The sequence below is a fragment of the Sycon ciliatum genome, chromosome 3, assembly GCF_964019385.1.
Source record: "Sycon ciliatum chromosome 3, ocSycCili1.1, whole genome shotgun sequence".
Lineage (NCBI taxonomy): Eukaryota > Metazoa > Porifera > Calcarea > Leucosolenida > Sycettidae > Sycon > Sycon ciliatum.
Genome location: NC_088645.1, coordinates 23,091,987 through 23,116,745, shown reverse-complemented (window position 1 = coordinate 23,116,745; position 24,759 = coordinate 23,091,987). Strand labels below are relative to the sequence as shown.

General features: G+C 48.4%; 2 protein-coding genes across 3 annotated transcripts; one reads left to right on the top strand and one right to left on the bottom strand.

Moving 5' to 3' along the window:
* LOC135811785 (uncharacterized) lies at positions 1-9,931 on the top strand. 2 transcript variants are annotated; one of them, XM_065325030.1, is made up of 7 exons: positions 1-386; positions 1,609-1,689; positions 2,307-2,616; positions 3,629-3,680; positions 7,354-7,433; positions 8,559-8,821; positions 9,544-9,931. In XM_065325030.1, exons 2-7 carry the CDS (start codon positions 1,642-1,644, stop codon positions 9,562-9,564), a joined length of 774 nt encoding a protein of 257 aa, XP_065181102.1. In that variant the 5' UTR covers positions 1-386; positions 1,609-1,641; the 3' UTR covers positions 9,565-9,931. The 2 variants fall into 2 exon arrangements, with proteins under 2 accessions (XP_065181102.1, XP_065181101.1); XM_065325029.1 differs by having other exon boundaries at positions 1,584-1,689.
* Positions 9,932-11,282: 1,351 nt separating this feature from the next.
* Positions 11,283-24,424, bottom strand: LOC135811783 (serine/arginine repetitive matrix protein 1-like). The gene is made up of 5 exons (XM_065325028.1): positions 24,121-24,424; positions 20,412-20,699; positions 16,819-17,158; positions 13,996-14,383; positions 11,283-13,001 (listed from the first exon to the last, which is right to left on the bottom strand). Exons 2-5 carry the CDS (start codon positions 20,685-20,687, stop codon positions 12,452-12,454), a joined length of 1,554 nt encoding a protein of 517 aa, XP_065181100.1. The 5' UTR covers positions 20,688-20,699; positions 24,121-24,424; the 3' UTR covers positions 11,283-12,451.
* Between the last annotated feature and the right edge of the window lie 335 nt (positions 24,425-24,759).

The following is a 24,759-nucleotide window of genomic DNA, read 5'->3' as shown; positions in this document are numbered from 1 at the left end:
AGGAGTACTGTCGAGAGTTGGGGTTGGCCAGGCTAATCTCATCCGAGACGGGAATGCGAAAAACTGCACACAGATTCACTTTCGCACTGCAGTGATCGATACCGGTAATCATTGAGGTTGTGAGCGGATAAGAGGGCGACTTCAAAGCAGCTTAGCCCCAACTGAGCTCGAGCATTCTTTTCCACGGGCTGTCCGCCAAGCAGTGCTGTCGAAGATAGGCCATAGTCCTGACTGCATGGTGTCTCACCGGGGTCATAGCAGATAGGAGTCCCATTAGCTTTTAGGAGCAAAACTGTCTACTCCCGCCGACTACTACTCACCCGTGATCAGAGAGGGAGATTCTATTGGGATCGTACCTAACAGTCGTTTCAAGGTCTGGACTAGAGGTAAGAATCTGAATCAGTGATTCTGTAATCCATCATAGCCGAGCACGGTCAATGCGCAGCAATAGCGGGGTGGGATGCAAGAAGAATATCAGAACTGGATAGCATTCACGAGCCATGCACTCTCCTGTACGTGCCTTCAACCATGGGCGTGTCTGTGTGTGCTCGCGCACACATACGCATGCACACACACACCACACACACACACACACACACACACACACACACACACACACACACACACACACACACTCTCACACACACACACACACACACTCACACACACACACACACACACACACACACACACACACACACACACACACACCATGTACCATGTACCATGTAGACGCCGGTCGCAAGAGAAGCACGCAAACTTCTGCAAATGCACTGGATGTGCACCCACAGATTTTCTCTTTGTAGCAACGATAGCGGATCTGATTCTACACACACACACGCGCGCGCGCGCGCGTGCACACACACACACACTCGTGCACACACACACACACACACATGCACACACACACACACACACACACACACACACACACACACACACACACACATACATACAAACACATATATACGCACACAAAGACACACATACACACAGTGACACACACACACACCTTTGACCCTTGACGCCCCATCTCCACACGAATCCTTTCCGCTTTCCGCGGTCGACAGTACCGTATTCCGCATGTTGCGGTGAGTTTTCTACGGCAGCCCATCCGTGCATGAAAATGTGCCCGATCCGGAGAGGATTCCGCTTAAAACAGGGTGCGGTAAGCCTAGGTCTTACTGTGCTTGTGTCTGTGTCCGTGTCTGTGTCTAGTGTCTGTGTCTGTGTCTAGTGTCTGTGTCTGTGTCTGTGTCTAGTGTCTGTGTCTGTGTCTAGTGTCTGTGTCTGTGTCTGTGTCTAGTGTCTGTGTCTGTGTCTAGTGTCTGTGTCTGTGTCTAGTGTCTGTGTCTGTGTCTAGTGTCTGTGTCTGTGTCTGTGTCTGTGTCTGTGTCTAGTGTCTGTGTCTGTGTCTAGTGTCTGTGTCTGTGTCTAGTGTCTGTGTCTGTGTCTGTGTCTAGTGTCTGTGTCTGTGTCTGTGTCTGTGTCTGTGTCTAGTGTCTGTGTCTGTGTCTGTGTCTAGTGTCTGTGTCTAGTGTCCAGTGTCTGTGTCTAGTGTCTGTGTCTGTGTCTGTGTCTAGTGTCTGTGTCTGTGTCTGCGTCTAGTGTCAACTGTGAGTGCTGGTATCAAGGCCAATCATGGAGTCCGCTGACGGGGTCGTACTGGATGGAGCTGTTGACTTTGGGGTAAGTACAAGGTCGGAATTAGCTTTGAATGGTGCGTGTGGGGGTGTGCGCGCGCCGAGCGTGTGTCTGCGTGTGCGTGTCTCTGTGTTTGTGTGGGTGTCTGTGTGTGTGCGTGTGTGTGCGTATGCAGGTGCGTGCTCGGCGATGGGCACGGGGGGCACGTGCACCCCCCAAAAATTTTCAATCTGGGTAATTGCAATTGTAATGTATGCAAATATGCTCTAAAATTCAAGAAGGTTGCAAACAAATTGCAGAAAATTGCCTGGGGGGCTCCCCTCGGCTCCCGTGCACCCCCCTAGTTGTGTGTGCATGTGCGTGCGTGTGTGTATGTGTGTGTGAGAGAGAGTGGATGTGTGTGTGTGTGTGTGTGTGTGTGCGTGCAAGTGTAAGTGTGTGGCACATGGTGTGCGTGGAATTCTCTCAGTGGGACTCTTGACTATCACTGCTGATCGGCACGGTGTTAATTTTCGCTTTTTCTTCCCTTGCTTCCTTGATCCCTGGGGGTGGGGGGGGGGTGGGGGGGGGGGTGGTGGCGTTCTTACGGATGCGCAAAACTCGGCCTCCAGCCTCACCTCACACGAACCTTAGAACCGTGATTTTGTGTTGCCTCGGTGCAGGAGACGGACTGCGAGGAGTCGCCGTGGAAAGACGCCAAGTTTGTGAAGTGGTACTCGTTCATCGTGGACAACTTCAGCAACGAGGACCTGCGAACACGTCTCTACGGTGTGCTCACCGACATCGAGATGAAGCAGATCATCGCGGAGGCGGGCGGCGACATTGCCAAGAATGAGATGCTGCTGCAGGACCTGATCAGCGGCGGATGGACGACGTTCAAGCCGTTCCGCGAGGCCGTGTGTGCTGTGGCAGGCGAGTCGTCCAACTACAGGGACTTGGCAAATGATCTGTTCAAGATACAGGAGGGCGGGGGTGAGCAACTCCCATGCATAAGATATTGACGTATAATTTTGCCGTTGGTTTTTTCTCTCACAAATCAAATTCACGGTTTGCGTGAGACTTGGCTGTAGGCCAGGTTTTGCGCATCCGTAGGAACGCCACCACCCCCAAGGATCAAGGCGCAGATGCAGCTCCTAAATCGGTGGGCCGTGAGTCGATCAGACCCACCAAAGTGGCCGAGGACTAAAAATCCCATTCGCTGCCATTCATGCTTCCCCCGTGCCAGGCCACGAGTTCCCAATTAACTGTGGGCTGCAGCAGGGCTGGAAACATCCTTCCGTTTCCAAGCGGGACTTGAACCTGGCACGCTCAGTATCCCAGTCATGATTTTAGACAGTCCCACTATGCCTGCCTGCCTGCTTTCCCTTACAGCAAAATGTTAACTATTCATGTATCTCCCGGCACGTCAACATCTGCCACTGACCGAGTGGGTGTGTCCTTCGTGGTACGCAGTGTTGCTTGTCTGGGTTTGTGCCCTGCTGCTGCCGAGCAGCATGCAAAAAGCGTACGCGAGCAGATCTCAATGGACGTTGCCGAGCAACGGGGCACACCGGAGCTGGGCCTGCTAGTGTGTTATCCATGCTTCCCTCGTGCCAGGCCAAGACTTCCCAATTAACTGTGGGTCGCAACACAGCTGAAATGCATAAGTTAGTAAAGAGGACAGAGTGGAAGTACCTCTCTCCCTCTCTGTTTCTCTCTCTGTTTCCCTCTCTCTCCCTCTCTCTCTCTCTCTCTCTCTCTCTCTCTCTCTCTCTCTCTCTCTCTCTCTCTCTCTCTCTCTCTCTCTCTCTCTCTCTCTCTCTCTCTCTCTCTCTCTCTCTCTCTCTCTCTCTCTCCCTCTCCCCCTCTCTCTCTCTCTCTCTCTCTCTCTCTCTCCTCTCTCTCTCTCTCTCTCTCTCTCTCTCTCTCTCACTCACTCAAGCTGTGCAAGGTAGTCAGTGCACTGAATTGCACATGGTATGAACTGTTTCTGTTCAATCTCTAGGTAGTGATGGTCATTGCCCGGGTGATGTAGATGATACTCAACCACAATCTAAGTAAGTTTCTGCCTGAGTTTGTGCTCCAATATGCAATATTGACGCTGTGTGTTTTGGCCTTGAAATCTTGATTGCACACCGTTCTCCAATATAGAAGAGTTGCCGCATTGAAATGTTATCTCTCGAGTGGCGTGAGTGATGGGGTGAAAAGTGGTGCACTCTAAACTTCTGAGTGTATGAAGCCCTTCAGGCTTGTATACATGTACATTGAATGTGTGAGGGGTTGTGTGTATATAAAATAATACAAGTATTACAGTCATGAGCCTCTAGAGCCCAAAAGGGGGACTTATGTCATTTTCTGAGCATTTTGAGTGATCATGTAAAGAGCGCCGCCTCCTGTGGCTGGAGCACGTTGCCCGGGAGGGACCAGACGCGGCCTCTTACAAGGCACTGCAGCTAGCCCTCAATACTTCGGACATCAAGCGCCCACGTGGACGACCCCACAAGAGACGGGTCGACAACACCAAAGAAGACCTCAAACCCCTGAATGTGCCGATTCAGGAATGCCTCGACCTCGCCACCAACAAGCAACTCTGGTTAGCGATCATTGACAGCTGCATGACCCCCGTATGATTTGTTTATGCGGGCAATATGCGACCTGTTCATATTATTATTAATGAGTGATCTTTACCATGGCATTGCTGTATCTCAGCAGATCACTATGTAAAAATAAACTAGGTCCAAAATCTGCATCTTTCACAGAGCTATGGGTGTTTCAATAAGAGAATTATATACTTTAGAAGCGGTGAGGCCTCCTGCAGTTTCATACAGAATTACAGATGGAGCGGACTCGCTCCCTTCTATTTACACTGCAACGTTCGAACACATTTTCGTAGTTAAAACAACGTTTCGGCATATAGCCCTCATCAGGTTTGCAAACCTGATGAGGGCTATATGCCGAAACGTTGTTTTAACTACGAAAATGTGTTCGAACGTTGCAGTGTAAATAGAAGGGAGCGAGTCCGCTCCATCTGTAATTCAGAATTATATACATCGCTTTTATAATATGCGGAAAACTCAGCTTTCAAATGCATTTTTCTCAATACTGCGCAAAACGAAAGAAGCTCCCTTTTCAGATCTAGAGGCTCACATGTGTGTATGTGCCATATGTATGTGTGTGCGTGCGTGTGACCCGCACTAGTAGCGAATACTGCTAGCCTTCACTGGTCGCAGGGGTACGCGTAGGGAGTAAATGCAGTGGTCTGGTGCCTGCTCTCTGAACACTGGTGGTCTTTGTAGATTAAAACGTGTATTGAAAGTAGAAACCATGGCAACATGGCTTGGTGCCTGTGACGACTTCCCTCTGTACACAAGTGTTCTTCATGGATAGGTATTGTCTGGTGATTGCATGCGGCATAAAGCTCAGACGGTCGCAATGATTCCATGAAGTGGGGTTTAATAGTCTGTGTAGGCTGGTACGCATGCGTACATTGTATGTACAAAGTGAAAAATTCTGTTATAAAAGCAAGTTATGTACTCTTTCGTTTAGTACATAAACCCCGTTAATACATAACATTTGTCAAGTCCCAGAGATTATGTATTAACGAGGGACGACCTGCCCTAACCGGACACCCTTGGTGCAGCGGAAACTGTCCTGATATGACAGGATTCCGCTTGATCAAGGGATGTACGTTGGGTACACAGCACTTCGCGGCATAACAATTGTTCAGTCAATACAGGCCTTCGCTTGGTACAGGGTCCGGCAAAACACAGGTCTCACTGTTGGTCTGTTGTTGCAAGAGACACAGCTGGTCTATAGAGACAGAGCTGGTCTATAGAGACAGAGCTGGTCTACAGAGACAGAGCTGGTCTATAGAGACACAGCTGGTCTATAGAGACACAGCTGGTCTATAGAGACACAGCTGGTCTATAGAGACACAGCTGGTCTACAGAAACAGAGCTGGTCTATAGAAACAGAGCTGGTCTATAGAGACAGAGCTGGTCTATAGAGACACATCTGGTCTATAGAGACAGAGCTGGTCTATAGAGACACAGCTGGTCTACAGAGACAGAGCTGGTCTATAGAGACAGAGCTGGTCTACAGAGACAGAGCTGGTCTGCAGAGACAGAGCTGGTCTACAGAGACAGAGCTGGTCTACAGAGACAGAGCTGGTCTACAGAGACAGAGCTGGTCTACAGAGACAGAGCTGGTCTATAGAGACACAGCTGGTCTATAGAGACAGATCTGGTCTATAGAGACAGAGCTGGTCTATAGAGACACATCTGGTCTATAGAGACAGAGCTGGTCTATAGAGACACAGCTGGTCTACAGAAACAGAGCTGGTCTATAGAGACAGAGCTGGTCTACAGAGACAGAGCTGGTCTGCAGAGACAGAGCTGGTCTACAGAGACGGAGCTGGTCTACAGAGACAGAGCTGGTCTATAGAGACAGAGCTGGTCTACAGAGACAGAGCTGGTCTGCAGAGACAGAGCTGGTCTACAGAGACAGAGCTGGTCTACAGAGACAGAGCTGGTCTATAGAGACAGAGCTGGTCTACAGAGACAGAGCTGGTCTATAGAGACACAGCTGGTCTATAGAGACAGATATGGTCTACAGAGACAGAGCTGGTCTATAGAGACAGATCTGGTCTACAGAGACAGAGCTGGTCTACAGAGACAGAGCTGGTCTACAGAGACAGATCTGGTCTACAGAGACAGAGCTGGTCTATAGAGACAGATCTGGTCTACAGAGACAGAGCTGGTCTACAGAGACAGAGCTGGTCTACAGAGACAGATCTGGTCTACAGAGACACAGCTGGTCTACAGAGACACAGCTGGTCTACAGAGACAGAGCTGGTCTATAGAGACAGATCTGGTCTACAGAGGCAGAGCTGGTCTATACAGACAGATCTGGTCTATAGAGACAGATCTGGTCTACAGAGACAGAGCTGGTCTACAGAGACAGAGCTGGTCTATAGAGACAGATCTGGTCTATAGAGACAGAGCTGGTCTATAGAGACAGATCTGGTCTATAGAGACAGATCTGGTCTATAGAGACAGAGCTGGTCTATAGAGACACAGCTGATGTACAGAGACAGATCTGGTCTACAGAGACAGATCTGGTCTACAGAGACAGAGCTGGTCTACAGAGACAGAGCTGGTCTACAGAGACAGAGCTGGTCTATAGAGACAGAGCTGGTCTACAGAGACAGAGCTGGTCTATAGAGACACAGCTGGTCTATAGAGACAGATCTGGTCTATAGAGACAGAGCTGGTCTATAGAGACACAGCTGATGTACAGAGACAGAGCTGGTCTACAGAGACAGATCTGGTCTACAGCCTCGGAGACAGATAATCAGTGTACAAGCACAGCCATCACAGTACAGTGTACCAGCATGTGGTGTACATATATTGCACAGTTTAGAGTGCAATTCAAAAATATAAACGTGTGGCTTCACAAAAACCGTTAGGCCAGCATCCATGCCACATAAAATCTGTGATCACTTTGTGCATAAATATTTCGAAATTGGGTGTTTGTTTAATATCCGATAGCTTAAAAATATGTATGAGAATAATTAGGGGAAGGACCTGGGCAATATTCCGTAAAAAAATCTCAAAAAGCTCCAGCCAAATTTAAAATATTTCAAAATCACCAGGCGCCTACATTTTGAAATGCACTGCAGTGCCTGAGATATCCTGTTCCTGACCATAGTCTTCTGCTGCTTTGTTTCAGGGATGTCAAGCTAGATGATGTCAAGGATTTCAGCGGCTTTGTGAAGAAACTACGCGCCATCATAAGCCATCCAACTCTGGGTAGGGAACATAATAATTATGCATGCCCCCCCCCCCCCGGTTCCTCTGTGTGTGTGTGTGTGTGTGTGTGTGTGTGTGTGTGTGTGTGTGTGTGTGTGTATGTGTGTGTGTGTGTGTGTGTGTGTGTGTGTGTCCCATTGTGCAGTCGATTTCCAATCGAGAGGTTGCGGGTTCAATTCCTGACGATTATGGTCGCACACGTCATTCTTCTCTTTCTCAGACTCTTCCTGACTTTTCTTTCATTCTCCTGGGTGGTTACCAACAGCCAGTGTATGCCGAAGTATGTGGTGTGGTGTGTGTGTGTGTAAAAAAAAATATAAAAAATGGAAAAATGAAAAATAGGGATTCACTGGCCAGAAAAGTCACTTCAAACAGCTGTGTGGTGGATACCAGGCTAAAAATAGTGGCGGTCAATTCATCAGCCTTGCAAGCTGTTGAATGGTGTAATCCCAGCACAAGTTGCTATGTCTAACATAGCTGTTCGCTATCATCGCTTCCGCGATGGGCATGTCTGAGGTCTGAGGTCTGGTGTGTGTGTGTGTGTGTGTTTATGTGTGTGTGTGTGTGTGTGTGTGTGTGTGTGTGTGTGTGTGTGTGTGTGTGTGTGTGTGTGTGTGTGTGTGTGTGTGTGTGTGTGTGTGTGTGTGTGTGTGTGTGTGTGTGTGTGTGTGTGTGTGTGTGTGTGTGTGTGTGTGTGTGTGTGTGTGTGTGTGTGTGTGTGTGTGTGTGTGTGTGTGTGTGTGTGTGTGTGTGTGTGTGTGTGTGTGTGTGTGTGTGTGTGTGTGTGTGTGTGTGTGTGTGTGTGTGTGTGTGTGTGTGTGTGTGTGTGTGTGTGTGTGTGTGTGTGTGTGTGTGTGTGTGTGTGTGTGTGTGTGTGTGTGTGTGTGTGTGTGTGTGTACATGTATGTGCTTGCGGGTAAGTGTTTAGTTGACTCGTCCGAAAGACGTGCAAATAGCGAGAACATTGTGTATCAATACGGATAAATGCATATTTAGCAGAAACACATGCCCATGCGATTATGTTGTTTTATTGATCATTGCCAAGAAATAACTCACGAAAACTGGAGCACCCGCTGTATTCCTATGTTGACCCATGTTGACACCGGTGGTTGTGGCTTGCTGTAGAGGACATTGCCAAGCACATCGTTCAGGACTCTGCCCGGACTGGTGGAGATAGTGTCGCCGCTGGCAAAGGAGGAGGAGGAGGTGGAGACTGGCGCACACCGCTGCGGGCGTTCCAGCAGCGGCACCACATGACCGGCTTGCTCTCCGTACTACGCTACTGGCAGGCGGTGTGCGAGCCCGCTGACTGCACTCTCATGGCACTGTACCGGCTCATCCATTCCGTGGACAAGCGAGAGGCACACGAGTGTCGTGAGCTGCTCAGGGTGAGTTTCCGTGGTTACCGAACGATATCGCAACACACTTCGGATGCACTCTTTTCACAGTGCAGCCACCCAGAAATGATTGAGCTTTGGAATTTTCACACTGATTCCAGTCGGATGCTTTTGAGATTCCAAGGCATCGCCACTCTAATATTCGACGAATCAGTTCAAGCATACTCCCAACAAAACGAACTGTGCAAAGACACACATGGTCAAGATATTCTCAGGCCACTTCTAGTTTATAGTAAAGGTACTGAAGCTCAATAATTCCTGAATGGGCTGTAGATGCAAAGTGCTTGGTGCACAGCTTTGCCGCTCCCGGCGTGATGGAAGTACTATTGCCCCCCCCCCCCCATAGAACCACTATTACCCCACCCCGGATAGAAGCGCTACTATTCTCCCCCCCCCCTCCCCGACAAGCGCTATTACCCCACTTCAGATAGAAGCACTACTACATCTCCCCGGATAGAAATTTTAACACCATTACACTTCCCAGATAGAAAGTAGTGTTAGTTTGTTATCCCTCCGAGATGAAAGTACATTTGTGTGCTGGCAGGGTCATTTTAAAATGTTGTGCCCGATAATTGGAAACTTTTGTACTTGAAAGTACATCTTTTTTTGTACTTTGAAGTAAATCGTTAAACTTTGGACTCGTCACACTTTCTGCTTTTCCAGTAACTATTAGTTTTTACCTTTGCCCCTACCCCCGTTGATCTCTACCACAGATTCGTGCCGACGTTCCGTAGCCGTTTATGGACTGGAAACAGCTGCCTGTGATGCGATACAGCGGTATGGGTTTCATACTGTCGTTTTCGTCCTGCGTGTGTGTGACCAGAGTGAAGAATTCCCCGTGTCAGTACAAAATGAATACACGCTGTTGCCCGAGAATGCCAGGCTTATGTCGAGACCCAAATTTGACATGCCGATCATGGATGGATGGCCACATTTCATCTCACAATGGTTTCCGATTCAAAAAATAGTTTTCAATACTTTTGAATTGTATTATGCTACTATAAAGGCAACTTAGCCAAGTTTTTACAAGTATTCAGACTTGACCTTTTAGTTTTGCGTCACTCAAACGAGTGAGTTTACAATTCTAGGTGCTCCCACATGCATGATGTGTTGGTAAAGTGTGTGGATGGGGTGCGTGTGTGTGGGGGGGGGGGGTTGTGGAGTGTGTTGATACAGTGAGGGAAATGCGACGTTATGTCCTACCTACCTGTGCAGTCCGACAGGAAGCGTGTTTTGATGTCAGAAGAAAATACAGTAAAAATTCCCCTTATCCAGACTCCACCTTATCCGGGCACATCCATGTACTGGGCACTTTCTGACCCATCTACAAAACTAAAATGACTTTTCAACAACAAAAAATCGGCCCCAAAAACTATTATGCTCGAAAAGGTGGCAGATTCTGCTCGAAAAGCAGTGAAATTTGCAGAACCATACAAACCTTATGACGGGCATTCTGCTCCATTTCTTTATCCACATACCAAACATGCATGAAACTTACCAGAAAAAGTACTGAATTCTGCCAATTTTTCTGCCGGCATAATCCGCCGGTGCCTAATAAACATTGGTTACTTGCATGCAGTAAGGGGCCGTCCGTAAATATCGATGTTTTTTTAGAGACGATATTGGTGCTTCTCTCCCTTGACCCCCCCCCCCCCCCCCCCCAGAAGACGCACATGTACATCTAGATCATGGAATCAATATTTTTGGATGCTCATTTTTTTCCTCTTTTTGTCTTGAAAAAGGTCTCCTGCAGGCATCGTTCGGCCGATTTCCACAATCAATAGCTCATTCTTTTGCTCTTGAAATTCGCCATGGGCGTATAGCTTCCAATTCTTGATTTTGTTCTTGTGTCGCGAGTTTTAGCTCCGCGAACGGAAGCTGGTTTCACATTTCTTGTATAGCCATTTAGACGTCCGCGTGCAGGGATCGGCGAAACTTCAGATATTTACATCGATATTTTTCTGATGCTCGAAAAGACGCACATGGCTCAAACCCCCCCCCCCCCCCCCCCCAGACGCACCAATATCGTGTCTAAAAAACATCGATATTTACGGACGGCCCCTAAGTAGTACAGTGCTGCCCAATGAAATCCACCGAGTCTTTATCCCTCAAGTACGCACCGGGCGTTGCGAAGCCCTAGACTCGCCAACACTGGTCTAGCTGTGAAAATTAATGGTGCAGGGCACAAACTTGAGCGACCCGACCGGAGTTCATCGAGCAGGACTGTGTGTGAATGTATGTTGTGAGTTCCGGGCACTGTTCGGTCCCGCCATGCCCTGCCCAGATTAGGGGGAGGGGGGGGGGTACTGTACTGAACAAAACCTGCCCCATGGCTTACGTAGTGGTAGAGAATACATGACTATAATTATGAGTGATGGCCCATCATCGGGTTCAAGACACTGTGACGATTTTGTTCAAATATCTCCCCTTTCACCTCCGACAACCTCATGAATAACGTTACTGCCTAGAAGGCAGACTTTCGGGGGCACGTCAGTACAAATACATGTACATGTACTTCTTGGCTGGGAAATTACATTCAACCAAAGAGAATAGAATGCCGAGGCTCAGCACCTGTGGCCAATCCTCCATACAATACAGTACACAATATAGTGTTCACACAGTGACGAAGCGTCCACAGGAAAAGAAGAAAGGTTAGAGGAGGCTTCAATGCATCAAAAATAATATACTTTCAAAAATATACTGCAGGCTCTCTATTCTATCTTCACGTAATACAATTTCTGGACCGGCGGTGCTAAACTTTGTATAGAGTATGATGTAATGTGTTAGAGGTGCAAGGTTAGCATGGCCCAAAGGGAAACTAAATAATTGTCTTTTAATTAAAAAGCGAGTGCTCAAAAATCATTAAATGCACTGGGGCCAGCAGGAAGGACCAGTAGATAAAGGTTTGCTGGAGTATGTGCCATATATGGTCAAAACAATTCACGGTTCGATGTGGTCAAAGTAAGGGCAAAAATGAATCGGAAGGGGGAATTTGAGGGTGGGTCAGAGGAATAGTTATGAAAGTAACTGAAGGTCTCAACAGCGCGGCCGGAAAATAACGTTCACGGCTATAAGATTCGTCAAGCTCCGGAACATGAAACGGGGCAGTTGGCTTTCACTACCTGCTTGAGACCAGCTCGAGTCAGGCTCAAAACGCAATGTTCCAGGGGAGTATTTTCAGGTTTGTGTCGATATTACCCGGTACGGCAGCGCTCTACAGTAGACGAGTGAATGTATCACCTAGCTGAACACGAACATAGGGCTATAGGCCATCTTAACGGGGTGTTCCACGGCTAGGGTGGCCACACATTGATTGTATCCCTGATCTGCGGGCTATAGGCCATCTTAACGGGGTGTTTCACGGCTAGGGTGGCCACACATTGATTGTATCCCTGATGTGCGGGCTATAGGCCATCTTAACGGGGTGTTTCACGGCTAGGGTGGCCACACATTGATTGTATCCCTGATGTGCGGGCTATAGGCCATCTCAACGGGGTGTTTCACGGCTAGGGTGGCCACACATTGATTGTATCCCAGATGTGCGGCTTCTGGTGCAAAAAACAAGCGTTTTCGGGCTTGCCTGATGATGCGTACATGTGCCGTAAACGATGATTACCGCCGCTAAACCTCAATTTGTACTTCCACAAGCAGAGTGCCGTTATTCACGAAGCCACCTGAAAGCACAGTGTGGGTATCTGCAATACAGTGTGGTAGCTGTTGGTGCGTGCGTGCCTCCATACCCTCGTTGACTTTCACTGAAAACGAGACTGGAAGAATACGGTCGGAGGCTTCCGGGTGGCACAGTTTGACGGTTACCTGTGCTCGGCCTATCCAGTTGCCATGATTACCACCATGGCCGCCACCACCAGAGGAGCTTTCCGCATTGGCAATGACGCAAACGCTCAGGTTGGGATCGCCGGTCGCGCTGTCCACGAACAGATCCACACTGCAGGTGTGCACGCCAGTGGGATGGAGTGGGCCCAGTTGCACCCGGCTGCGTCCACTAGAGAGTGCGTCCCAATCCACCTCGTACGCTACAGGGTGGGAGTCAAGCGCTACCTCCTGTGCGTGCTCGTATTGTGGTGCACGGGCTTGGTCGCCGTGCCGACTGTGCAAGTCCACCACAGGCGACTCTGCTGATGAGCTACTGCATATGGACGACCTTGGATCCCTAGAGCACACGGACAATTCAATGCAGCATGTGTCACACGACACGTCACAGAACAATGCCAATGCACGTTAGCTCACAAAGAGGGCTTTCGACAGTGATGTCTAACACCTCACCTCCCGTCCCTACGCTCAGATCTATGATCTACCATTACCTCAAAGCATTCGTAATTTCGTATACAGTCAACTTTGCGTATAACGACACTCGGCGGGGCATCAGAAAAGGTGTCCTTATTCGCGAAGTGTCCTTATACCCGAAGTCTCGCTATATATATTACAGTTAGAGGGGACTTTGCTCTGGGCATGGAAACTCCGTCATTATTCGCGAACTGTCATTATATCCGCAGTCGTTATTAGCGAAGTTGACTGCGCTATAGGGACCGGCGGATTCTGCTCGAAAAGGTGGCAGATTCTGCTCGAAAAGCAGTGAAATTTGGAACCATACAAACCTTATGACGGGTAATTCCTCGAATTCTGCTCCATTTTTTATCCACATACCAAACATGCATGAAACTCTTACCAGAAAAAGTACCGAATTCTGCCAATTTTTCTGCCGGCAGAATCCGCCGGACCCTACTGCACTAGTAGCGTGTATTTTCCAGAGTGTATGTCCCACTTTAGACGCCAGTAATCCCTCTCCCCAAAAACAAGTCAGTGGGGCTTATACTTGGTTATGAACAGGGTAGATGTCTACAGTCGACTTCGCTAATGACGACTGCGGATATAACGACAATTCGCCAATAACGACATAATTTTCATGCCCATAGCAAAGTCCCATCCAACTGTGACACATATAATGAGACTTCGGGTATAACGACACTTTGCGAATAAGGACACTTTTCTGATGCCCCACCGAGTGTCGTTATAAGCAAAGTTGACTGTATATTTCGTGACAAAAATTCTGGGTGCTGCTTATACTCCTGATAATATGGCACCTACCAAAAACGTGTGTGTGTGTGTGTGTTCGTGTGTGCGCGTTCCAAACTAACCAAACTAACCTGGCTCTGTCAAGATCAGCATTGGGGACAGGTGTTCCTTGCGGCGTTGGACTGCTCGCAGAGGCACTATCATCTGCCCACGGCGGACGGGTGGTGTTTCCACGGCGAGCGCGTTCCGCTGGGGACATTCTTTCAGTTTGACCGTGTCTCTTGCGACCCCTGAACACCGAAGACATTGGATTCGTCACCGGCGAATCTACTAATGGCAATGCGGTACGTGCCTCGGAACTAGTGTGGCTGGCTGTTGGTGGTGGTGCGGATGGGCGCAGTGATTCACCTGGTGATATTGATCGCTGTGCATTGTCCGATGATGATGCCAAATGTGACAGATGTAGCGGGGCAGGTATGCTTGGCGGAGGACCACGAGTCCCATCTGGCCGAACTGGTTCTGTAAAGGGATGCAATGCACATCGGGACATGCACACGCATGCATGCACGTTCACACACATGCGCATGCACACACACACACACACACACGCACACGCACACACACGCACACACACACACACACCGTGACACACACATACACACACACACACACCGTGACACACACACACACACACCGTCACACACACACATACACACACGCCTGTGCTTAGATCACTGGCTTGGTCGTACACAGTCAGAATGGGTGCACACCCAGGCGCGTGCCCCGTATGGGTTCCTGGGTGCCCGGAACCCCCCCCCCCCCCCCATTTTCGCTCAAAATGCAGGATTTAGCTTCATTTTTGGAAAAATTTCCCGGGGAGGCCCCCCAATCCCCCCTGAAGGGCACCGGCGCACGCGCCTGATACCACTCCACTGTCAATCAGTACATCACAGTGAAAAGATATCCTTAGCTGAAAAAAAAACGCTAACGTAAACGCAAACCTTTCCGCACTTCGCATCGTTCAAGCTGACTTTTCCCTTAGCACAATGTACGGTATAGTTCAGAGTCACCTCAGACGAAGTAGTTGTGGCAACCATGGCGATATGAATTTTCGTGGAAACAAGTGCGAGAAATTCAAAATTTTGAACCAGGGATTAGTATGCTATCGTTCCGAACGAATACCCTGGCGAGGTCTTTCACTCTGGAATGGCAAAGGCACGGCGAAAATGAGTTTTCGCTGTTCCCAGGTCCTTGGAAAACCTTTCCTAAACGCAGCACCGAAGACTGTTCCGCAGCTCCAGCGCGTCTGGGAGAGGCCTGTGAATTTCTTCCTCAGGAGTGCCGTGGAACCGGTCCTTTGTTTCCCAGATGGGATAGAGGGTCAAAGGCACGAAGCAGAGGACGCAGACATTGTCAACTCGCCAAAAAAAGCTAAATGTCACAAGAGGAAGCAATCTCGAATTTGATCTCAATCTGCACGTGTTTTTTATCCCCCGCCAGTTACAAAACAATGCGAGTTGTTGCATTTTTTGCAGAATTACCATCACGAACGTCGGCTCATTATTTTGAGCTCTGTAACGTTCTTCCGTTACCCGATAACGTATTTTGTCACGGCTGGGAGTGAGTACCGTAAAAGTTAAATAATATCGTACTTTTGCTAAGGATCTCTGATGTTGTTCAAACAGCCTGGAAAAGACTATCTCTCCAAGGTCGTGGCTATCTGATAGGCCAGTGCAGTATCAGTCACGTATAACCTGTCAAGGCAACTACTCAGATCAGGTCACCCGCCAGATACAGAATACCACTGGCACTGCAACTAGGACCCTCTGATATCCAGTCAAATAACCCTGGACAAGGAGAGACCACCTCAGTCCTGTGATATCCAGTCAAATAACCCTGGACAAGGAGAGACCACCTGTGATATCCAGTCAAATAACCCTGGACAAGGAGACCACCTGTATGCAAAGACCCCATTCCCAAGTTCCATTGAGGAGCTGGTCACCTTAGACAGGTGTCACTGCGGCACAGTGTAGGTACCTTGCAGATCACCTACATACTATTGTTCCTCACCAGTATGCGACCGCACATAATGCACAATAGAATTTTAAGGGTAATACCGTATTATCGGAAGTGAGCACCGGGCTTTTATTTTTGCCTGTCTGAAACATGTGCCACATCATTTCAGGGCATTTGTGCGGATTTTTTCAAATTGGGAGAAATGTTCGGGCTTGCAAACTACTAACCGCCTCAGCTAGTATTTCATGGTAAAAATGCAGTACTGTGAAAGCCATATGTTAGGTACCTCCTCCCGTACCTTTTCTAGCTGGCCTGCATGCACTTGCGTACGCACCTTTTGTCTCCTTTTGCTCCGTTGGCCTGGATAGCTACTTGCGCGCCCATATTTGCCATAGCTACCCAGGCCCTTTATCTTGCCGTTCAGACTTGATCTCTCTCTCTCTTTTCTCACTCTTCAATGTAGTCGTTTCGTTCGTCTTGGTCTCTTGTCTCGTCGTCTACTAGTATCATAAATGTCGTTCCCCCAACTAACTTGTTCCCGTTGTCAGCCGTCTTGTTTCGAACTCAACACATATATATATATACCGAAGTGCTAAATCTAACGAGTTAACGAGGAGAAATCTGTCGTTAAAATAGAAATCTTTATGCAGAAATCAACACGACGTATTGTTGCTATTGAGCGTTGAGAATGAGTGAGAATCGTTACCGTTGGTTCAAACCAGTCAATTTTAGGCAATCGTTATTGTATGCGCCTCGTTAGAATAATGGCTTTTACAGCATACAAGGGTAAGCAAAAGCATTCGGCATTGTAATGATGTTGCCCATCAACACACATATCACTGGGTGGCTATCAAGGGTAATGCACACGAATCATACAATGATTTGCTGCCGAACACTTGAAAAACACACACACATCAAAACTAGAACTCAGTCCGTACCTGTGTAGTGGCGGGGCTGTAGCGAACAGGAGAGGTCATCTTGTCCGGACGGCGTGGATGCTGAAGACCGAGAGGCTGCTGACCCGTAACCACTGAAGCCTGGCAGGCTTGGCGGTTGCAACACGTCATCGGGTTCAGCATGGTGGTGATCACGCGCCTCAATCTTCTGAAGACGGGTCTCGACTTCACGGAGCCGCCGGTCAAAATTCCACGCCTGGCTGTAATTGGTCGACTTCACCTCCGCTAAATCATCCCAGGTAGGGTAATCGCTGTGCGCATGAGCTGCCGATGCTGATACGGTTTCGTGCTGTTCAGTTGCCTCGGCGGCTACCCCGGAGTTCTGTGGTACACATACACATACATGCACATACAGTCAACGTCGCCAATAACGACTGCGGATATTACGACACTTCGCGAATAAGGACACTTTTCTGACGCCCGGCCGAGTGTCGTTACACGCAAAGTTGACTGTACACACTTGTACTTGCTCACTGCCATAGATAACCATGCGAGTGTCCCCGAAGTGAGGAGAGAGATTCTAGTCAAGATGACTCAACTGGGTACTGAACTGCCCAACGAACAACACCCCCGAAATCACCAAACTCTGGGTGGACTAGGAAATGATCCCACTTTCGGGCTCACCACACCTCAAGTGGATGAGGACAAGGTGCAGAACAGGGATTGACGACATCACGCACGCGCACACACACACACACACACACACACACACACACACACACACACACCATTGGACCATTGGATGCCCATCGCCGGAGGCGATGATAGCAGCTTGTGCTGGGACTGCACCATTCAACAGCTTGCAAGGCTGACGAATTGACCGCCACTATTCAGCCTGGTCTACACAACACAGCTATGAAGTGCACACACACACACACACACACACACACACACACACACACACACACACACACACCAGTCATAGCAGTCATGGCAGTTGAACGTGTTGTTACTTTACTCCTGAGGTGAAGTTTCACTGGCCAAAACTGTCCCAATTTTCAGACACGGTTTCCTGCCACACAAGCAGCAAGGACCGTATGCCTGAGCTGGGGTGAAGACCATAATTATGAGAGAAGGGGAGAGAGTTGGTGAGGGAGAGAGAGAGAGAGGGGGGGGGGGGGAGGAGCTGTGTTGCGTCTCCGAGTTTCACGTTGTCACGATCATAATGCAACTCGCAAAGGTTCGATTTGCAGACCCCAGAAGCAACCCAGTCCAGCAATGTCATATGCGAGCATGCATAAACCGGCCCTGCCCCAAAGGCCGACAGGAAAGAGAAGCCCGTGAGCCAAACCCATGCACATCACTTTGGCCCAGTATCTGCGAAAATGGACCTTGAGGTGATTTTTCACAAAATGACTTTTTTCTGCTGTTGTCATCTATAGGTATCTAGTGATCACATGGCAAAGTATTAGACCGAACAAAGCAATGTTCATGACCCAGAAGCTTCTCAAACAAGCATAGGCACATATCAGGAAATACAACAATTTATCACAGTGTTTTCCACATCGGAATACTATGTGTTACAGTGAAATACATAAAAAATAGACAGTGTAATAAATCATCCATCCAGTTTTTGTTGTAAAACAACTCTTGGGCAACCTCTGGCATAGAGCATGGATGGCCTTGATCCTCATCACTGCATACCAATGAAAACTACTTGGTCCGCGTCAGCAATATTGTCGCTTATCTTTCGACAATTTGAACTTAGACTTTGGACATGAACGCGTGCACTTGAAGTGATAAAACTTGGTACGATGGACGGTAAGGTATAGAATGACAACTAGCTGCGAGGAATTTATTGTCCAAGGAAGGGTTCCTACTTTTTCGGTCCTCGTCGTCGCTGCTCTCGGCGCTTGCGACAAATATTTTTGCTCGGGATCGACTCTCTTGCTTTTGCAAGCTCATCTCTCTTCCTCTCCGCTGCCTGGCTATTTTCTAAAACGAAGTCGATCGTGAAGGTCGCCTTCTCTATAGGACTTCACGTGGGCAGCACGACAGCCTGTGTGGTTCAAATCAGATGCCGTTCTTTGCAAGATTATATTTTGAACGACGACGACGCGTACAGTACTTGCAAATCTCCACGACGCGCTGGATACTCCGAGCGTTGAGCTGGAGGTAAGGGAGCTGCGATCTCAGCTTGATGAGCGATTCCTGAGGTGAGCGATCTCGGCCGTTCAGCAAAATGGAGCTGATTCCGAGTAGCCGATTACTTTCTTGTGGCTTGCGCTGCTCTTGCCTGCACAGCGTAAAAAGATAATCTATTTTGATGCGGCGCTGTATCAATCAGAATCACCCACCTGTCGCTCTCGAAATCCCCTCGAACTCGAGCAAGACTTTTCAGGTACTAGTAAACTAACTTGCTAACCAAAATTGGGATGAAATGGGCTGCCAAGGAAGCATTGGCGACATAATAACAAAGCTGAAAGATAAGCGACAATATCGCTGACGCGGACCAAGTATTTGAACGCCATCCCAAGTCTGCTGAAAATCCACAGAAGTGCAGAACAGGATGGAGGGGGGCTACAACTACACCTGGAGTCACAGTCTGTGAATCGCACAGGGTATATGACACAGACACAACATTCTAACACCCCACACTTCATCTCATACACGATTTAGAGGTAGTCCATCACTGCTGCACCTCTGTCAAATTTGAGCTCTGTGGGAACTGGCTGCATGCGCGTCAGTGCGCCATGATTCTAGCACTGAGCGCAGAGAGTTCGTAGCTAATCAATCAATGTTCAGCTCTTGGCGTCTTGCCCCGTCCAAGGGGTTTGGTGTTCACCACGGAGTCCAGGGTGGAAGCCCGGGAAAATTCAGATCATGTCACTAACGGCAGCGCTCTTTCGTCCTGACTCGAGTTGATCCAGGGCATTTCAGTTCGTCTACCTCTGTTGCCGTCGCCTCACTAGTTTCTCCTCGTTGAGTATTTCTCCTGAGCGGAGCTGTACTGAATTCAGAAGGGCCCTACAAGGATTTTCAGATTTCAGAAAGTACTTTTTCCAGCAGAGCTCCTTTGGCGGAGCGCCTAAATCAAGTTGAAATTCTCGTCGCTAAATAGGAATTGCGCGTCGACAAAAACATCTTCTGGAAACTGTCGTCGTTCTCTATCAGACGCGACGATTCCTGCCTAAGAAATCCAATGACTTCTGGCAGAGCCGGACGGCAGCTAGCTGGCCATCGTGAGCGAACTCTCCTACTAGGACGATCAAAAGCATTCATTATTGCGATGAACTTATTTTTTGTTTGAAAGTGCAGAGCGCGAAGCAAGAGTTTTTTTGCCGTTGCAGAAAATGACTTATTCTGAAAAAAATGATTTTCCCCCGAAGGTCGATTCTCGCTGATACTGGGCCATTTAGCGATACTCTGTCGGCACGTAAGCCTGGTTTTAGTGTTGACACCCACAGAAATGCCTGGCTGGAATACAAGCCTATTTCGAATATTACAAGCATAGCCCTGGTATCGGCTTCAACAGGAATAGGCCCAGGCCCAGGCCCAGGCCCAGGCCCAGGTGATATTATGTAACGTAAGTGAAGTTTCTGTTGTCATCGGGATCAAGTTCAATTGCCCTGTACCTGGCCAGACCTGACAATGGCTGGTGATGATGATTGCCCAGGCCGATACAGCCGCTCAAGCTGGCGTTCTCCGTTGCTCCGTGAAGCGACGCAGATCAGGTGTGCGTGACGGTCGGCGGGCCGATTGGCTGGCTGCCGCGTAGGTACAGTGCTGGTGCTCCTGGTGGTGGCAGTGGGACACGCAGACCGTGCACGCCTATCCGGCGCAGCGTTAGAGCCGATGCATTGGGCTTGCTGTGGCCGTCTCCGACCACCGTTGGGCTGCTGCTGCGCCATCCCTTAGGTATCCTACAATACACACGCACACGCACACACACACACACACACACACACGTACACGCACACACACACACGTACACACACACACACACACGTACACGCACACACACACACGTACACACACACGTGCGTACAATGATTACCTATACATCCAAGTTCACATGACAAGGGCATGCATGCTATACGCAAGTTCACATGACAAGGGCATGCATGCTATACCCAAGTTCACATGACAAGGGCATGCATGCTATACATCCAAGTTCACATGACAAGGGCATGCATGCTATACCCAAGGCACTCTATACGAAATTGCTTCACACCGACTGCTACAACAGTGCTGCTCAAAGAAATCCAGTCGCATCACTCAGGTTTAGCAGCCCTAGGCCTGCGCAACACTGGGATGCGAAATGATGCAAGGCGCAAACTTGAGTGAGGTGACTGGATTTCATTGAGCAGAACTGGGTATGTGAACATAGTAAAAAATAATAAATAAATAAAAAACTGCAGTTACGTACATGTAGTAGTCGTGCATGTTAGGTCCCAGAAAGGATGGTGTCCTCCTTGGGGAGGCGAGGCCATGCTGGAAGGTGGCCAAGGTGAATCCCCCACCCACCCAGCGTAACGCCCGGTGTATGGAACGCCAAATCTGGCCACCAGCTGCTCTGCACGGCCCCGGCTGGAAAAGACGTAAGGGTCCAGGTTACTGTATAGTAAACCGTTTGAAAACTGTGTCAAGTGTCAGGTCACTTGAGCTGAGTACCAGTGCTGGCAGTCTAGTAGATCACCTGACTAGGCTAGCTAGGCATGCATGAAGCCTGCACCAGGATCCAGGGGACAGTCCCCACTGCAGAAGGGTGCTTGTCCGAGTTTGGTCTCTGCCATCCCGGCATCCTGGATTGCACACATCACTGAACCTGCTACTATTAATAATTAATCAAGGGTGTTCAGCACGTGCACCCTGGTGCTTGGCCCATGGCATGATGATCATGCAATCTGCATTGGATGCTGTACACTGACAGTGCTGCTGGCTCTTCAGGAGTGCTGCCAACCAACTGGATCTGTCTTGCATACTGTGACTTCCGATTTTCCATATCAGTTTGCAGTGTGTTTCCGTGCTACTACTGTACTGCCGTGTGCATTGCTAGTGAAGTTGTGTTCTGCTTTTTTGACACTCACATACTTGTCGGTGGCTGAATTTGCTGGTGCAAAACATGTGTGACTTGTACCATCACATGATAAATCGTAAAACTTCTACATACATAGCTGTAGCTGATCGATCCTCTTCAATTTTCCCTACCATTTTGCTCAAATTCCGTACTGCGGACCCGTTATAATGTCCACTACAGCACAACCAGTTACTGGACAACCAGCTCTTGCGATAACATTGCACGACACTGGCCGACGGCACTGAAGTTCTACAACTAACTGCCAATTGGTGGACATTATAGCGTAACTTGTAGTTCCTTGGTTCTTTTCTTTGCCATAAATTAATCTTTGGCCCTCCATCTGAGTCCTTGATTTCTGCTCAGCTATCATTGTACAATTCCGCAGATACGCCTGTGGCTGGCTTGCCTCAGACTCTGTGCTGCGTGAGCACTTCCACTGAGTCTGTACTAGAAGCATGTACAAGTACATGTAGGTGTGACTAACTGAGTCACTTGATCTTCCACAATGTGACATTGTATGTACAGTCCTCTCCACTCCACTTAGTTACTGTAAATATACAAATTTTCGGCAGCTATTTAATTTCGGCTATACTCGGCACCGACCCAAAACACGCCGATGAAATTTTCAGAGCATGTGTCGCACTATACCACGCCCTCTACCCACGCCGAAAATAAATCGCCGCCGAAATTTTGCAACGCCAAAATTTTGTATATTTAGTAATTGCAGTATAGCAAACTCGTTTTAGAGCAAATTCCGTGATATAGCGAACCAGTGTCAATGTCCCTGTTTGAGCGCATACAGATTTGATCCTTTATAACAAACGGTTTTCGTTAATAACAAACCTTTATCTTGTAGGGCCGTATATACTGTACAGCAGGAAATTTTCGGACAAAGCCGAACTTCGACCTTTCGCACGGATTTCATTTCCGTACAGTGCTGCATGCTAAATGCACGTGTTCGCATGCGGTACGCATGTATAGTGCACGGTGTACATATGTAACTTCACAGGAACAAATTTTAGTACGAAATTAAATTTAGTACAAAAAATCGTCCGAAAATAATTTCCATCCGAAAATTTCCTGCTATACAGTAATCTGAGTGAAAATAATGTAATCATACTGTTATGGGCCAGTTGCAAGTCATGACGTGTTGTTGGCATGGTGTGAGTGTATTGTGTTCATAAAGAACGTCACCGCTGCAAAGAACAAATTATCCTTCACAATGGTGTTCGTTATATCCGTCGACTGTATGTGACTGCATACCAAGACATCATGCAAGGCAACAAACCAAGGCCAGGGTCTTTGTGTGCGTTGGCGGACACGTCGTTGGTTCATCACACGGTTGTGTTTGTCTGCCTATGGCTATGTCATAGTTCACACACTTCACTGTATGTAACTCGTTGCTGTTGATTAGTTTACTAGTGTGCACTGCAAGCACCAAAACTGGCAAAAGGTTAGAAGTTAAAACTGATACTGTTAGAAGCCACAGGGGTCCTTTGTCTTTCTACTCTTTCATACTGCCGATAGGCGCCGTATTTGTTTATCCTAGTCCACACAGCGGTCAGCAGCACACGGTGTGCAGATCGGGCAGCGCCGAGCTCTGCCTACATCAACTAATGCTTGGTTGGACATGGCCCGCACTCTGCACGAAGGTCTTCCTTCCCGTCGATGATACTTCTGGCACACCCCGTGGAAAGCGGAGAGCCCCTTGCAGCCTTCTAGTATTTACAACACGCGAACAGACGAAAATGATAGGGTCTGGTTCTCGACCGAGGCACGATACAGTTACGAAAATGCAAAACGCCATCTTGGCTGCACCTCGCTCACTAAGTAGTAAACTAAAATACTTAGTTCAAGTGGAAAATTACTTCGTTTGTAGGTACTCAGTAAAAAAAAAAGAAAAAGCAACAGCTTTCGACCCACACAAAAAAAAACAGACATGGACGTCATGTAAGCACACGCCAGACAAGACGAAACTAAGGACTGTTTCACGAGGTACAGCGACAACACAGCACATTTCCACTCGCAATCAAACACTTGTATCAGCAGTTTATCAATGAACAGCGGGGAGTACACTCCCCAGCGCCACATTAGCCTACGCCGCAAGGCGGAGACGAGGTTTTCGCCTGCTCCGAACAAAGCTGCCGTATCGCCTAAAGCTCGTAGCAAGCCGGCGTGACTAGAAAGACAAGTCCGGTCCTGCGTAGCGGACACAGGACGCTACCAAGAAACAAGACATTCTCGGTTTCCTTGCCTAGCCTCACCTGTTCCAGCTGAGCGCTTCACATGGCTAGGGTGACTGCTGCTCGCCTCCGTCCGCCATGCGCCAGCAAGTCATCGATTTTATTAGCCACGCTCCGACTGCTACCAAACCACTGCAATACTGCTGGCAAGGAAGCCAAGGTTCAACTGCTGATTTTATTATGGTAAAGAGTGGCGGTAGTTGCTCCGCTGCAGCACCGAGACAGCCACCATTCAGTGTTCCGACCAGGTAGACTCAGCACCCAGCACTGCACTGAAAGAAAGCTGATAAAATTTCAGCATTTGAAGACATTTGAAGTTCGAGTTTCAACTAACTTTCGCTGGACTGAAAACATGGAAGACTGCATGAGTCACACACGAAGATCTACATGTACACCGCTAATCCGATCCAGAGGAGTGTACTGTACAGTAACTGTTGTTACTTGTATCTGTGCTTGTAGTGTACATACTTATGAAGTAAGTTACTATGATTGTATGTAGTTGAAAAAGTCTTCGCGCCACGTAACGTGGCCACATACATCACAAGATTATGGTGAATAGTGACTGCCACTGGCACTCTGCAGATCTGTGTACTGTGTCAGTGTGTGTGTGTGTGTGTGTAGATCTACTGCCTGTCCCGATTTGATAAAGCACTGTAGACT